This window comes from Castor canadensis, chromosome 12 (assembly GCF_047511655.1).
Source record: "Castor canadensis chromosome 12, mCasCan1.hap1v2, whole genome shotgun sequence".
Lineage (NCBI taxonomy): Eukaryota > Metazoa > Chordata > Mammalia > Rodentia > Castoridae > Castor > Castor canadensis.
Window position 1 is genome coordinate 81976310 of NC_133397.1, and position 14273 is coordinate 81990582.

The 14273-nt window shown below is 45.0% G+C and overlaps 1 protein-coding gene across 6 annotated transcripts in view; it reads left to right on the forward strand.

Annotated features, from left to right (window-relative positions):
- Positions 1–14030, forward strand: part of Bcl2l11 (BCL2 like 11) — a 38462-nt gene extending 24432 nt beyond the window's left edge. For all 6 annotated transcript variants that reach the window (XM_020183914.2, XM_074050250.1, XM_074050253.1 and 3 more), the window contains one exon: positions 9548–14030. In XM_020183914.2, the coding sequence (XP_020039503.1) occupies positions 9548–9646 (99 nt within the window). In that variant the 3' untranslated portion in view covers positions 9647–14030. The remainder of the gene's footprint in view (positions 1–9547) is intronic.
- The last annotated feature ends 243 nt before the right edge of the window (positions 14031–14273 follow it).

The window sequence follows — 14273 nt, forward strand, 5'->3', positions numbered from 1 at the left end:
GCCTTGACCCTGGGCTTGTCCCTTCTCTCTGACTCCTAAGAGTCCCCAGGTGACCCTGCTGGGGAGCTACCATTAGGAGTTTGACCTCCATATCATGTGGACTTGGGGCAATTTTTTATTTTTAAATAATTTCAGACTTACATAAGTATTGCAAGAGGGGTGCAAAGAACCCTGTTACTCTGTCACGTTAGAGTCCCCAGTGTGAACATCTTGTCTTAGTTGTGTTAACATTTTCTTGATACATGTGTACTTACTGGCTTCTCCATGATGCCCCACCACGCACTCTTATTCCTTCCGTCTATATTATCTAAAAGTAAGAATATATTCCCTTACATAATCACAGGGCAACTGTCAAAATCAGCCAGTGAGTAGCGTTCTACTACTGTTACCTGATCTGCAGACGTAAATCTTATCCATTGTCCCCTTGATGTCCTTGTTAGTCAAAACAATATATATCTTTTCTGATCCAAGATCTAGCAGTATAAGTCATGAATTGAATTCTGGTGCTTTGTCTCTTTGACTCCATTCATTTGGAACTCTTCCTCAGCCTTTGTCTTTACCATGGTGACACTTGTGAAGGGTCAGGGCAATTCTAGTTTACAGCCTACCTGCATTTGATTTGTCTGGTGTGTCTTTGTGATGAGATTCAGATTTTGCATTTCTGCAGGAATACTGCAGAGACCTGTGTCCTCCGAACCTCTCCTTGGGAGGCGCATGGTGTCCCTCACACCTGTCCTGATGCTGATAATGGATCAAAGGTGGTATCTACTATAGAGTTAGTACTTTTCCGTTTAATGGGTGCAAAAAGCTTATACAGAGGAAGAACATTCCTCTCCCTTGTATTTTTGTTTAGTTTGCCGACTTGGGTTTATGGGTTCCAGTTTTATTCGGTGGGTTATTACGCATCACTCTCAAAATTTATCTTGAAGTTCAGCTTCTTACCAGCTTGGCTTGCAACAGCCCTCTGAGACCTCTATAGCACTGTTGGGAAACTAAGCCTGAGCATTGTGGAGGTGACATTGAGTGAGTTGGGCCTACATGGTGTGCAGACTAGTCTAGCTCCTCAGGTTCACTCTGTAGTGTGAGACACATTTGGCAGACTTGGAAAGGCAGCAAGGACTGCCAGGGTAGACTGGGATGCTCAGGGAAGTCAGTGAACCCGGAGGGAAGAGAAGTTCAGAAAAGCTGAGTGGTACAGTGTCCTTTGTATCTCAGCAGTCTGTACCTGAAGCCTCCTCATCCTTGTGGATGAATGTAGCAATGCAAGACTGCCAACTCTCTTGTTCTCTAATAGCCTTCACTAGTTTCCTCTGTGGCTCAGAAGGTGTTCAAGTGCCTAAGCCAGCCCATCTGCTGGAGGTGATGTCAGCCAGTATGCAACACTGGTCTTAGAGTCATGGTGCCCACTTGGGTGCGCATTGTGGCTGTGAGCTGGGACTCACTTGGACTAGTCCAGTGTCCTTCATAGCTTGTTTTCAGAGTCACTAGACCCAACCAGTACTGCCTCTCCCCATTCCAACACTTGAAGCTGGGGTCAGTGACATTCTGTGATTTCTTTAGGGCTTCAGTCAAATCATCCGGCCTGAGTCACTGTGTATACTGTTCTTGGTTCTCAGTGACTTGAGGATGTCCTGGCTGTGGGTTGCAGTGGTCAGTTGCACTTGAAGCTAAGATGACTCTGTAGATGGGCCATTAAGTGAATGAAAACCCTTTCCATTGTCTGGTCACAAGAAATAGTGTATCTTTTGTTTACACTGCCTACTTCCTCTTCTGTCCAGGGCATGTGCAGGCATGAATTGATTGAAGTGCATATAAACCAAAGTATAGCTTTGCATCACTTCCAGTAGAGCAGAAAAGGTGGCTGGTAGACCAATGTTGATGAAACAGAAGTATAATTGAATACATTAGCATTTTCCTATGCTCTTATGTGCCTCTCCTTTCTAAGAGGTGAACACCCCTCTATGCTTTTTGATTCCTGTTTTTAGAAATGAAGGTTGTTCTATGAATAACATACATGGGAGAGGCCCAAATTGAAGTTTGCTTGATGATGGCACACTAGACAAACCCAGAGATGTATGTCCTCAGGCATTGTGCTTTGGAGGGCTTCATTAGCTGAATGTTGGAGTTTAATAAAGTAAACTGCTGCTTTCTGTTACTGCCCATGAAAAGCATTAATTAAGAAATAAATATCAAGTAGGAAATGTAGATGAGGCCTAACTTGTGAAATGACACATTGCTCACATGACTGTAGAATGGCAGTTCTCATAACAAAAGCAACCAGTGAATGAATGGTGCTTGCTATTCATCCAAGGACATGCTTGTTAGGTTTTCCGAGTATTTTTCTTGGCATTGGAAGAAGCAGCTTGGCATTTTGGTTTTAGGTGTCTTCCATACCTGTCTGCAACCACGCTGTTTTATTTGTCTTGTGTGAATAGCTAGACCTATGGAAGAACCTGTAATAGATTCTCTCAACAGTGAGAGAATCTGAAGGTTTTTCCTGAAGGAGGGCTTTCTGTAACTTAAGAACTGTGTGATCTCAGGAGAGAATGTCTCATGGAAGAACATGGGGACACTGGGGTAAGCACTTGAACCCTGGTGCTACCCTTCATCCTGTAGGAGCCCCCCCCCCCTTTTTTTTGATCTGATCTTTAGTGGTGAAGATTTAAGGAGGACATTTAGAGAGAGAGCTAGAAAATTTGGTCATCTTTTGTCATTATCATTCTGTTTTTCTACCACTTTGAACTATAACTGACACATTTCCCAGTCAGTCTTTGGCCTTTAGAAAGGGAGACACCAGGAACCCTGTTTACCTGTCTGTCTTTTAAATGCACAGAATGGAACTGCTTTTGCAACAAGTGTGTGTTTGACCCTACAGGCACAGGCTGTGTTGCGCCTGTCTGGGTGTACGCAAATGTGAGAGACTGAGGCACTGGGGTGTGTTCAGATGGCTGGCTGGGCATCGGGCTAGACACACTTGTATTGATCTACACCATGTGTGAGGGCTATGTCAGTCTGCAGGTGCTACACCTGCAGGGCTGCCCAGCAGTTGTGGGACCATACGCCATTAACATGTAACCAAGAGGAGATGCAGGTGCCTGAGGGGGACTTCAGGGAGGTCTGCTGGGTTATTTTTTCATCTCTGGAGGAGGAAATGAAGATGCAAAGAAAGGAAGGCTTGGCCCTTCTACAGACCTACAAAAATAATAAGCTTCTTGCATCATCCCTTGCTAGACTTCTACCAGCTGAACCAAAGCGGAGAGGTTTTAGTTGTGGTTAAAGTGCGTTACGTCTCACTTAGCATTTTTCTGAGGTTGGGGCTTTTCGGAACAGTGTGTTCCTGCTCTGAATTGAGTGTTTCACCCACTGTACCTCTCACAGAAGACACGAGCAGTCTCTGGTTTCTCTTTGGCTGGCTATAGGACACAATGGGGTGGTTGGGAGGTGTTTTCTCCAGCCAGCACTGGACCTGGGGCCCGGAGCCCAAGGCCCAAGAGTTGGAGACTAACCTGGTTGAGGTGTGCCATGTTTCTGCTGCCAGAAGAACAAGGTACACAGCCTCAAGGGGGAGAGAACTTGAGAAAGGATTATTTGTCCTATAAAAGGCCTTAACTGTAATAGTTTCTTTGAAACAATACATTGAAACAGGCAAAAGTTTGAATTTGACTTTTGAATACCACAGAGTCACTATAGCAGATCTGCTGTAGCTCTGTTTGCCTGAAGTGCTGAGGAAGCGCATTCATATCTCATAGCGCCCTTTCCCCAGCTGTTGTGACACTTAATCTGTCAGGCACAAGCTATATAAATGCCCTTGTTACCTTAGTGGCGAGTAGAAAGTGAATTTGTCATTGGGCATCATTGTGTCAACTTTGGTCTGTTTGATCTGAAATGAGCAGTAGACTTGAATCAGCTTGGAAATCTGAACTGCGATCCTCAGCCTGGGTCCCTGCTCAAAGTGTCTGACCTCTGTCTCCCTGGCTGCCATTTAAATACTGTTTGAATTGTTGGGTTACAGCATGTAAGAGGGTGGTGGAAGATAACCTAACGGGTATTCTCTGGCTCCTGGAAGCTCATCAAGGAGTTCTAGACATCTTGAGCACTTGGTATGGATATTCTTTAAGAAACAAGTTTTTGAATGCATTAGATTTCTATGAATCTCAGAGTTTTTGCTTTGTCTCTAAGGATTTGGAATTGAGCTGCCTTTGATACATGATGGTAAAGATATTGTGATGTTCCTTATTACTTTGACCGCCAGGAAACTTGTCCCTAAGCTGCAGTTCTGTTGCTGCAAATCTCACCCCTGGTTCTCAGGATAAGTCTCTCTTGATGAGATTTCAGATCTCTCTTGACCTTTATTTTCGTTGTGCTGTGCACATTCAAGTCCCTCTCTGAGTGTTTGCTGAGTGTATGGATGTATTGTGCCTATTGAGTTTGGCCCAGTGGGTTTCAGCCCTGCCATTGGAGCACAGATTGGTGGGCTTGTATCCTACACCGTCTGAAGTTGGAGATGAATTACTGGCATCACTTAGTCGGTCTCCATTCTTATGCTACAGGTCAGTCAGAGACCTCATTTCAGCCAAAAACAAGGTTTCCCTAAGCCTTGAGAAGGGGTGGGCCTGCACATGATGTAGAAGAAGGGCCGTGTTGGCCCTAGAGTCACTTCTCAACTTCTGTTGCATCTTCAGCATGTCAACGTCCATGTTGTCTTACCCATTCTGGGAGCTTGTATGTTGTCCTAGGTGTTGTGTGCCTTCTTGGTGGGGAGTATGGGCTCCAGGGTACCTGTCCTGGCCCTGCCATCATCTTGCTCTGCCACCTCCAGCCAGTATGGAGAGAGCTGTGCTGGCTCATAAGACTCAAAAAACATGTGTTAAGTCATTTCATTTAGCTTTGGCAATGGGTGATTCTGTCTTCAAGCTTAGACACACAGCCTGTAGGACTAGTGTGTCTTGGGCAGCTTTTCACAGGCCCTCGTCTCTGCAGGATAGCAAAGGCAAGTCCAGAGCTGCATTCTCCAAGTGTCTCGTGGTTCACCTGACCAGGTCCCTGGGGAATCCTAGGGTCAAGTTCCTTTTTGTTTCCTGACTGAACACCTGCCTCTCTGGAACAAGCAAAAGAGCGTTGTTTTGCTGTGAATATTTTGGCATTAAAATGTAATTAAATTCCCTGATACGTGTGGGTTGTCCCACATGTAATTTGAAAGTGATCCTACTGTTCCACCTGCAGTGTTGCTTGTGGCTGTCACCCCCCAATCCCCACATGAAGTGTGTTAAGGCCACACTGGTAGCAGCCTGGAGCATCCTGGCTCTAGTCATGCCTTCAATGATCCACACTGTGCTGGCTTCTCCAACCCTGGTAAGTCAACATAAACCCCATACTAGGACAGTCCCTTGGCCCAGCCTTTCCCCACCACCACCCAGTAAGCTCAATCCCCTGGTGCCCTGTGGAGAAGCTGTTGAGTCCCTGCGCAGATGATCTAACATGGCCACAAAGGTCATTTTGTGTCTTCAAAGAAGGGTGGCTATCTGGGGCTACCCCAGGGAAATGTGGAGACTGAGTCCCACAGCTTTCTACTTTTAGGGTTCTAATCCTGCAGCTCACCATAGTTTTCCACCCTGGTTTGTTACGGCAAAGTACATGCTCATTCACCATGTTGGCATTGCCTTTTCTGCTGTTTACCCTGCTCAGGCTTGGTCCCCATAGAACCTTCCTGCCTCCTCCTGTATGCACTCGATCATTTGGGCTCAGCCTAGGGATCAGCCCTGGTGCATTTCTGCCCCACCTGGCAAAGATATTTCTGTCATCTTACTTACTTGTGTTTTGTCCTGACATACTATCTGGTGTATTATCTTGTGTGAGTGGCTTGGGGATCATCAGATAAGCCTGGTGGAGCACAGATACATGCTGTGAAATGGAGCTCTACTGTGATGCAAGCACACATCCAAGGGTTTTGCTCAGAGAGGGGCCTGGACTGTCAGGAACTGGCTTCTACAGGGAGATACACAGCTGTGAACATTGAAGGGGGCTCATCTGTGAACACATGGGATGGCTACCCTGTTCTTATAAGCTCCTGATTTAGACCATGGAGATTAAAATGCCTGACAGAGCGGCCTAATCGTCTTTTTGCGGGGGGGGGGGGGGGGGGGTGCGTGTGTGTGTGCAGCAATAGGAGGTCCCATAAATTGTACTTAGTGGTGGCAGGTTTGGTTCTTTAAATAACCCCCTTCACCCAAATGTGTCATTGTAGTACATCTCCTAAGTATTTTTGCAATTAGACTGAAACAGTTACTCAACTCTCATCTAAGAACTTTTTTCACTTAAAGGGCAACAGATTGAGAGTGATAAATGGGAATGAAGTGTTTGCTCTGGGCTAATGTAACAGCCATCAGTGGGGTGTTTTAGACAGCAGAAATGTTTTCTGTATCATTTCTAGAGGCCACAAGACTGAGATGCACTGTGAACAGCATTCGTTTCTCCTGAGGCCTCTTTCCTTGACCTTGTGTCCTCCCATGGTTGTCCCTCTGGTGTGTCCTAATCTCTTAGCACACCTTGGGTTAGGGCTCATCTCAGTCACCTTACTGGTGACCCCATCTCCACATACAATGACATTCACTTACAGTCACTGCAACATACAGATTGGGGGAACATAACTTAGCCTATACAAGGAGACATCCAGAAGTGTCAGGAAGGAGAGGGGACTGGTTACTTGTTTGAGTTTCTGCTTTAAATACTTTTACCCAGGAAAGACAATGCCTCTCACTAAGCAATGGAGGAGCTGAAATGCCTCTTGGAGTATCTGAGTGAGAGCCACTGGGCAGACACAGATCCTCTGGACAGGTAGGAAAGCGGCTCTGCTAAGAGCCAAGAGCCCAAGACCCAAGAAGAAGGTTCCGACACCTTTGTTCCTCAGTGTGCTTCTGTTGTCGTCCTAATTCTCCATGAGGTGCCAACCACTCACACAGCAAACCATAGTGCCTGGTCAGTCTTACTGTAACCCTGACATTTAACGACTCCCCACCCCACAGTAATTGTCATTTTCATACTTGGATTGCATATTCTGTTCTGGAAGTGTTTCTATAGCCAGAACCTCCAGGGTATGTACTCATGTTGAGTTCTTACTAATGTACTCTTGTCTTGGGGGTTTTGTATAAGCTCTAAGCCACAGACTTAGTTGTAGCTGCAGATCCTCACCAGGGTGTCACAGGAAGCTCTCTTCTGGATTGAACACTTGCGCCAGCCACCACTGTTGACCATCTGCAGGGTCCCAAGCTTTTGGTTCTGGCTCCTTGTCTTCACTGGGCTACAGATCTCTGGCCACCTGTCCTCCGTTAGCACCATCAGGCTCAGACTGTGCCTCCCCACAGGCCGCACTGATTGTAGACCGCAGGCATCAGAGGGAAGGGAGTCTGCAGAAGTAGGAGCGGCCGTCCTCCAGCTGTTTTCTGCAATGTGGGCTGTGTGCCCTGGGCCAGCAGCAGCTTCAACAACTGTGCCAGCTGTCAAGAGCTTTCAGGGCTGGCATTGCTCTTTAAATCAGCGCTAATGGCTTCCTCCATTGAATGTTATCCAAAAGCAATTGTTCACTTGGTGGGAGCACGTGCCGTGCTGTCATGCCTGCAGCCTCATAGGGCGAGATGCTGTTGTGTCCCCTCCCTCTTCTTTCCTGGCATGTTTTTTGAATACCTTTTGTGATGTGACTTTTCATTAACCCTTGGTCACAGCCACCGCTGTCCATCTGCTGACCCTCAGATATTGCTAATATTGGAATTTGGAGCTTACCAAGTGTAATCAGGTGGAGTCTGTCCCTCAGGTGACCCAGTTCTCTTGTTAGTGTCATTTTGACTGTGTACACCCAGTCAGCCCCATTCTTTGGTTATGCTGAGAACAGCAATGACACCAGGTTGGCATGAGACTTCCCACCATGGATTGATGACAGCCTATCACAGTATACACTTTCTTCATTTTAGTAAGTTGTGGGATTCTTTTGAATAAGCTTCTTTCAACTCACTAATATTAGTCTACACCAAAATTAACCTTCACCTAAATTATTCTCACATAGAAGGAGCAAAGTAATTTTGAAAGTTAAATCAAAACAAAGCAATCTTGTGTGTAAAGCCGATAAAAATCGCAGCCTGTGGTTACTGAGCAAGCGCCTCTACAGGAATTGCTGACATAAAGCCGATTTCCTCCCATCTTGTTATGGAAGGAAAGGGGAAATGCCCTGGCCTTATCACAGGCCGCTTGTGTCCAACTAGTGCTTGAGAGCTGTGTAAACAGTGGCAAGGAAGGAGCGCCCCTGCAGCTGGTGTCTGCAAGGACATTTGGGGGTCTGAGAGAAGACAGACATCCCAGCCTGATTGAAGGCCTGTGGTTCCCTAGCCCAGTGCCTTGGGAGTGTTTCCTACTGGAGCAAAGGCGGCTTGTGGAGGCTCTCATGTGGCTGGACATTAAGGAAATGACCAGGGTTGACTTGACTTGAACGGGAATGGAGCTCATGGCATTAAGGCATTTGTGTCCTGTTGCCTTCTTTGGTTCCTACAAAATGAATTAGAACCTGGAGGTGGGCAATCTGGAAGACCCAAGGGCTCTGAAACCTTGGAATCACCATGGGATTTCCTTTTGAACGGTTTCTCTTGGTTTGTGAGAAACAGGTGGTCACCAGCAAAGAGGCTTTTTTGTTTCTAATTGCTCTTTCTTCCCCAGGCCTGGTATTGGGGGTGGGGGGCGCAAATTGACTCAGCCTTGTCTGTGACTAGGACACCCTGCTGGGTCACAATATTTATCCAGCCCAGTGCCCTGAGCATCCAGAGGCACAGTGGCATATCATTGCAGCACTTTATTTAGCTTTTTAGGGCAAATTACTCCAAATCACTGGTTTCTCAAATATATTACAGCAATCAGAAGTTCACCCTTGAGGGAGTCTGAAACACACTTGACCATGGGTAGTAAGACTGTTCCTTTCCTTTCCTCTGCGCCCATCCCTACCTTTGCCTCTTTCCATGGTGTGCCATCTCCAGTGACCAAGGATGGCTTTTGTTCAGCACTTGCATGAAGATTTGCCATCTGGAATACTGAAGTTCAGGAATTCTTTTGAGTTTTTCAAATGTTCTTTTAGTCACTTTATTTTCCTATTTGAAGGAGACTCATTTGTTACATGTCCCTGTATGTAGTTACACCCTCCTCCTTTTGCAGGGGAAATGAGTTCCTCTTGGTGCTTAAATGACACTGGTTTTTGTGTGTATGTGTGGTGCTGGGGCTAGAACTCAGGGCCTACACCTTGAGCCACTCCACCATCCCTTTTTTGTGATGGGTTTTTTTCAAGATAGGGTCTTGTAAACTGTTTGCCTGGGCTGGCTTCTAACCAGGATCCTTCTGATCTCTGCCTCCTGAGTAGCTAGGGTAACAGGCATGAGCCACCAGCACCCAGCTTAAACTGTGCTTTTTAAGGGGTGCCTTCCATTGCAATTAAAATGAGATTGGTTGTTTACTTAACTATGTCCCCCCCAAAAAATTAGGGAGAAACTAAAAAGTTTTGCTTTTATCATTGCAGGTATTTTTGAATAATTACCAAGGAGTGGAAGACCACCCCCAAATGGTTATCTTACGACTGTTACGTTACATCATCCGTCTGGTGTGGAGAATGCATTGACCAGGTCTCTGTGGAGTCAAGATAAATGCAGACATTTCGCTTGTTCAAACCTACAAACCCCAGCACCGTAATTGCTTGGTGCCATTACTATGCAGCCAGTGGTTCTTCCCCAGAGAGGCGTGTGCTGGGCAGGCAGTTTGCTCAGAAGACACTGCACCATTGGATGTGAACTTGACCTTTCTGTTCATCACCACAGGCAGAATTTCCTGGAAGTTTGTTGTGAATGTAAATGAGGGAGAGGATTCTTCTCTTTTTAATGTATAAATCATGGTTCTTTGGAGCAGGATTGTATACAAGAATGGTGTTTACATGTGCTGTTTTATTCTTTTCCATCTCTAATTAGAACAGGTTTTTTTGTTGTTGTTTCAGAAAGGAAATGGAAACTTTTGTGAACAATTTTTGTACTAAAATTTTAAGAACCTATTGCCTACCCTCAGAGAATTATGTAAGCCCTGCAGTGGAAACTGAGCCAGCTAATTTGTAAAGCTGCCTTAGTTTATTTTTAGAGATTACTGTACAGGATTTTTTAAACAGGGAGAGGTATGGTATATTGCTCTCCCTTCCCTGCCATTGCCTCTTTGAGCTTTTTTTTTCTTAATTATTATTAATACCAAAACAGTTCTTATGAAATGGAACAGATTACGGGGCAAGGTGTCTGTTGTTGCATTGGTAAGCCACTCCCATTTTGTAGATATTTATTTACCTCCTTAAACTCAGTTGCATTAGTGGCAAAACTTCAGACTGATTTTCATGTTTTCCCTGATCTCTTTTCATAACACACTCTCTGTCTGGATGCTGATACATGGTTTGTCCAGGGTGTTTTCCTGATGAGGTGCATTCGTGTCAGAACACATTCACGCCTGCCTGTATATTCACAGCTCGATTGATCTATGATTGACTAATAGGAAGTACTCGGGCCTTCACTTTGTTTTGATAACGTGTTTAGTATTCTGAGAGTGGTGATAATGACAGGCTAAGCATTAGATCCTTTGTGCTGTCAGTTCTTCTGGTTGCTGGCTTTTACCTGGTAGTCACAGGCTGCAGGCTACACACTGCATCAGTCCCAGGTGTGCCCTGTACAGCTAGGTACAGCTGCAGGCATCCAAACTCAGCAGGGAGAGGGAACTTCCAGTGGCCATTTTCCAGCTGGTTTTTAGTCCAGCTCAGCCCACCTGGCCTGTGATAACATGCACTTCATCTCCACTCCTCAGCCCACTTTGTAACAGAGGCCGGCCTATACTTTTAACAGTACCGTCGAAAAACTCCATTGGACAGAGTCTGAAATGTCCCTTAAGCCTTCTGAAAGATGACTGCTTTGCTTTTCCCATCTTTCTAAGAGAGTGGATCTTATCAGGCCACCCTGCCTCCACCTCCACAGGAGTGCTTCTTCACAGTTGCTGCCCCTTAGGACTGCACACACATTCATCAGTCATTTCAAAATCAGGCAGGGCTGAAGGTGCAGCTTAGTGGGGAGCACTTTTGACCAGCACCAGCAAGGCCCTGGGTTTGAGCCCCAGCATCACCAAAATCAAAACAACACAAAAGGAGGCAAACAACTGGGGAGACCCAAGAAAAACAGGTGAGAGGACAGCAAAAGAGGGAGAAAAGGAGTCTGTGAACCATGTAATTTGCAATGTTTGAAAACTGCAATCATTAAACAACTTTTTAAAAGAAATATATGAGATTTCAAGCAACTTGGCAGTGCCAACAACAGTTGTATTTGCTTTTGCCCATAGAGGACCATTGTTTTCACATCATTAAATTAAGTGGAAAATTCCATTCATTTGTATCTTCATAAGTTTATATATGTTGTGTGAGTGTACATATATATACACATACATATATACACACACACACATATATATATATATATATGTATGTGTGTGTGTGTGTGTGTGTGTGTGTGTGTGTGTATGTTGTGTGTGGCTGTATGCTTTTTCCTTTAGGTAGAGATCATTTGATTCCAAATACTCTTCCTTTTTAAACATTCTCTTTTCCCCCAAAATCTTCTTGGGGTTTTGAATACTTTGAAAGCTGTGTTTCCTCGGCTTGTTTCCTGAGGAGCCCATTTGTAGGGTCCCATGCAGCCCATGGTGTTAGGATCGCAGCTATGGCCCTCCTAGACACACACACACACACACACACCAAAGATGTATTTGGTTCTGGGCCACCTCCTTCCTAGGACCTCCGTGCTCACATGCCAGTCTCTCTGACTGGAGCACTTTACTGTTTCTTCAGCCCTCACCTCCTTGGGAACATGGTGTAGCCTAGACGGGTGCAGGAGGCTCTCCATGCCAGGTGCCCAAGGGCGCACACGCCACCCGCACATTGCTGACCTCTGGCTTGGCAGCCTTCTGGCCGGGAAGCAGCTTGTGGGGAAATAAGAGATTCTATGAATTACAGAAGTATTAAAGAACAGGATGCTGGCATGAGAACTTAAGAGATGACTGGGTGTCTCTGTACTGTATCTGTTTTATCATACCGCCTCCCTGAAAGAAAGTATGCCCACATACCGTAGGTGTACCTTGTACTTTTTACTTTTTTATTTTTAATTTTTTTTGTAGGACAAAATCTAGATCCCTTTTTTTGAAAACCTACTGCAGGTTTTGTGCCTTGACAACCTCTCCCCAGTGTGAGGTTTGTAAAAAAGTGTCCTATGACTTCACACCGAAATGCAATAAACACACAAAATGACTTCCTGAGTGACTGTAGATTTCCTTCCAGAAAAGAGTTCATGAAGAATTTTGGGAAGAAGGGGGTAGAAAAAAACAGTTTAAAATTCATTCTGATTTTTAAAAAAGTAAAGAGTGGAGTATGGTTTTCTCCAGTTTTCCCTCAATGTTGTATATATTTTGACTATTTATTAGGTTAGGAGGTCATATTTTACTTAACTGAGCCAAATGTCTGTGTGCAATGTGTTTCCTTTACTTTTCTTGTAAAATTTTGTACAGCATAAATGAGTAAAAATCACTGTTTCTCTAAACTTTTCAAAATCAAGGATTGTAAATATTGTAGATTCTTTTTCTGTGTAATGTGTCCTACTGTTTCATAATGCTGTAACTTGTAGAAATATTGTATATTTATTTTCTGCTTATTTAATGTCTTACGTTCTTAAAAGTGTTGACATCCTGTCCCTCACACCCCTGCCACCCCATGAGCTGCTTCAGCTCCTGAGGTGGGAGGTGGTGACTGGTCAGCTCTTGTGGACATCCTGGTCTTGCCCAGGTGGCCTCCAGCTTCCGTTCCTGGTATTGAGTTCTTGGGTTTTGGTGTCTTTATGATGAAGTTTGTGTTTTAATACCAATGAGAAACTATAAATCTGGCAGGCTGTAAGATTTAACTCTAAAAAATACCCAGCAACCTTCTGTTTATTCCAAAGCAGCTAGCTTCTCATAGAAGCAAACTTGCTAACTCCGGGCTATATCAAAAAAAAAAAAAAGTATTATCAACAGATGGGAAAGTTTTTTCCATTGAAATTATTCCTGACAACTCAGTGTTGAGAGAAGTGAAAATGTGCCATCTCTGGAGGTGCCATCATGTGGTTGTCCAAAGCAAGGGCCAGTCAGGACAAGGGAACGGGTGCTTCTGCTTCCAGTGCCTTCAGGACCTGTGGTAACTGACCCCTTGTTGGCAGCTGGTGAGGAATTGAGCTTTCTTTACCTGCCCTGTGGCTCCCTGTGTCTTGAGGTGTGAACTAAGGCGTTCATCTTCTGGAATTAGTTGTACACCGCCCCCAGCCTTTGGTCACTGCATTTGGTCATCCCACTTCTTCAGGTGAATTGTCTTTTAGTCTCTCCGTTCCCTTTAAGGGAGGTTGGAGGCTGCCCTGGGCAGGGTGTTAAGGTTGAAAGCTCGTGGAAGCTCTAGGGACTTCTAGTGAGTTTATGTAGAGGGATGGCTCTGTCGTCCCTGCTGGGTTAGCCTGGTGCCTGTGTGTGTCCACTCAGCATATGTGCAGGGGTGTTTCCACACATGACACTAAGCAGGGTCCACCCCAAACATTGAGTGCAAAAAGCACCCTCAAGCTCCCAGCTAAGTAACTTGACTACTTTTATTTGGGAATTTCGGCCTTCAGGAGCTTATGTGGGTTTAGATCCAGGTTGTATGACCACTGGTTACTGTATCGGAACCTGTCAGGTACCTGTTATAAATAGCACTGATCTGTCTATACTGACCCATCACTAACTCGGTTCCCAGGACCCAGCATATGTAGCGTTTGTATTGCAGTTTCCCTGGCTTCCTTGTGTTTTTGCACTGACGAATTTTGACAGGGTAATTGCCACTTTACTTGTGCAATACTGCTGTAAATAACTGCAGATTTTTTTAAGAAACTCAGTCTTTTATGTTCTTAATGAATTTTATATAAATAAAACTTTCAACTAGTTTTGGTGAGCTGTTTGGTTTGTTTTCACAAGACGGGAGAGAAACAGCTGAAGTTGCATATGACTACTACACTCACATCTGTCAGGACGTATTAGCTATGGGTAGATCAGGTAACTTCTTGCTTGAAGACAGTCTGTGTAGTGTACTTTAAAGCAAACCACGCTTTACAGTCTTGAAGTGGCTGCTGGCAATGTGCCCTGCCCATGGAGTCAAGTGTGACTCCGTACTGGAGTGGAGGACTGGG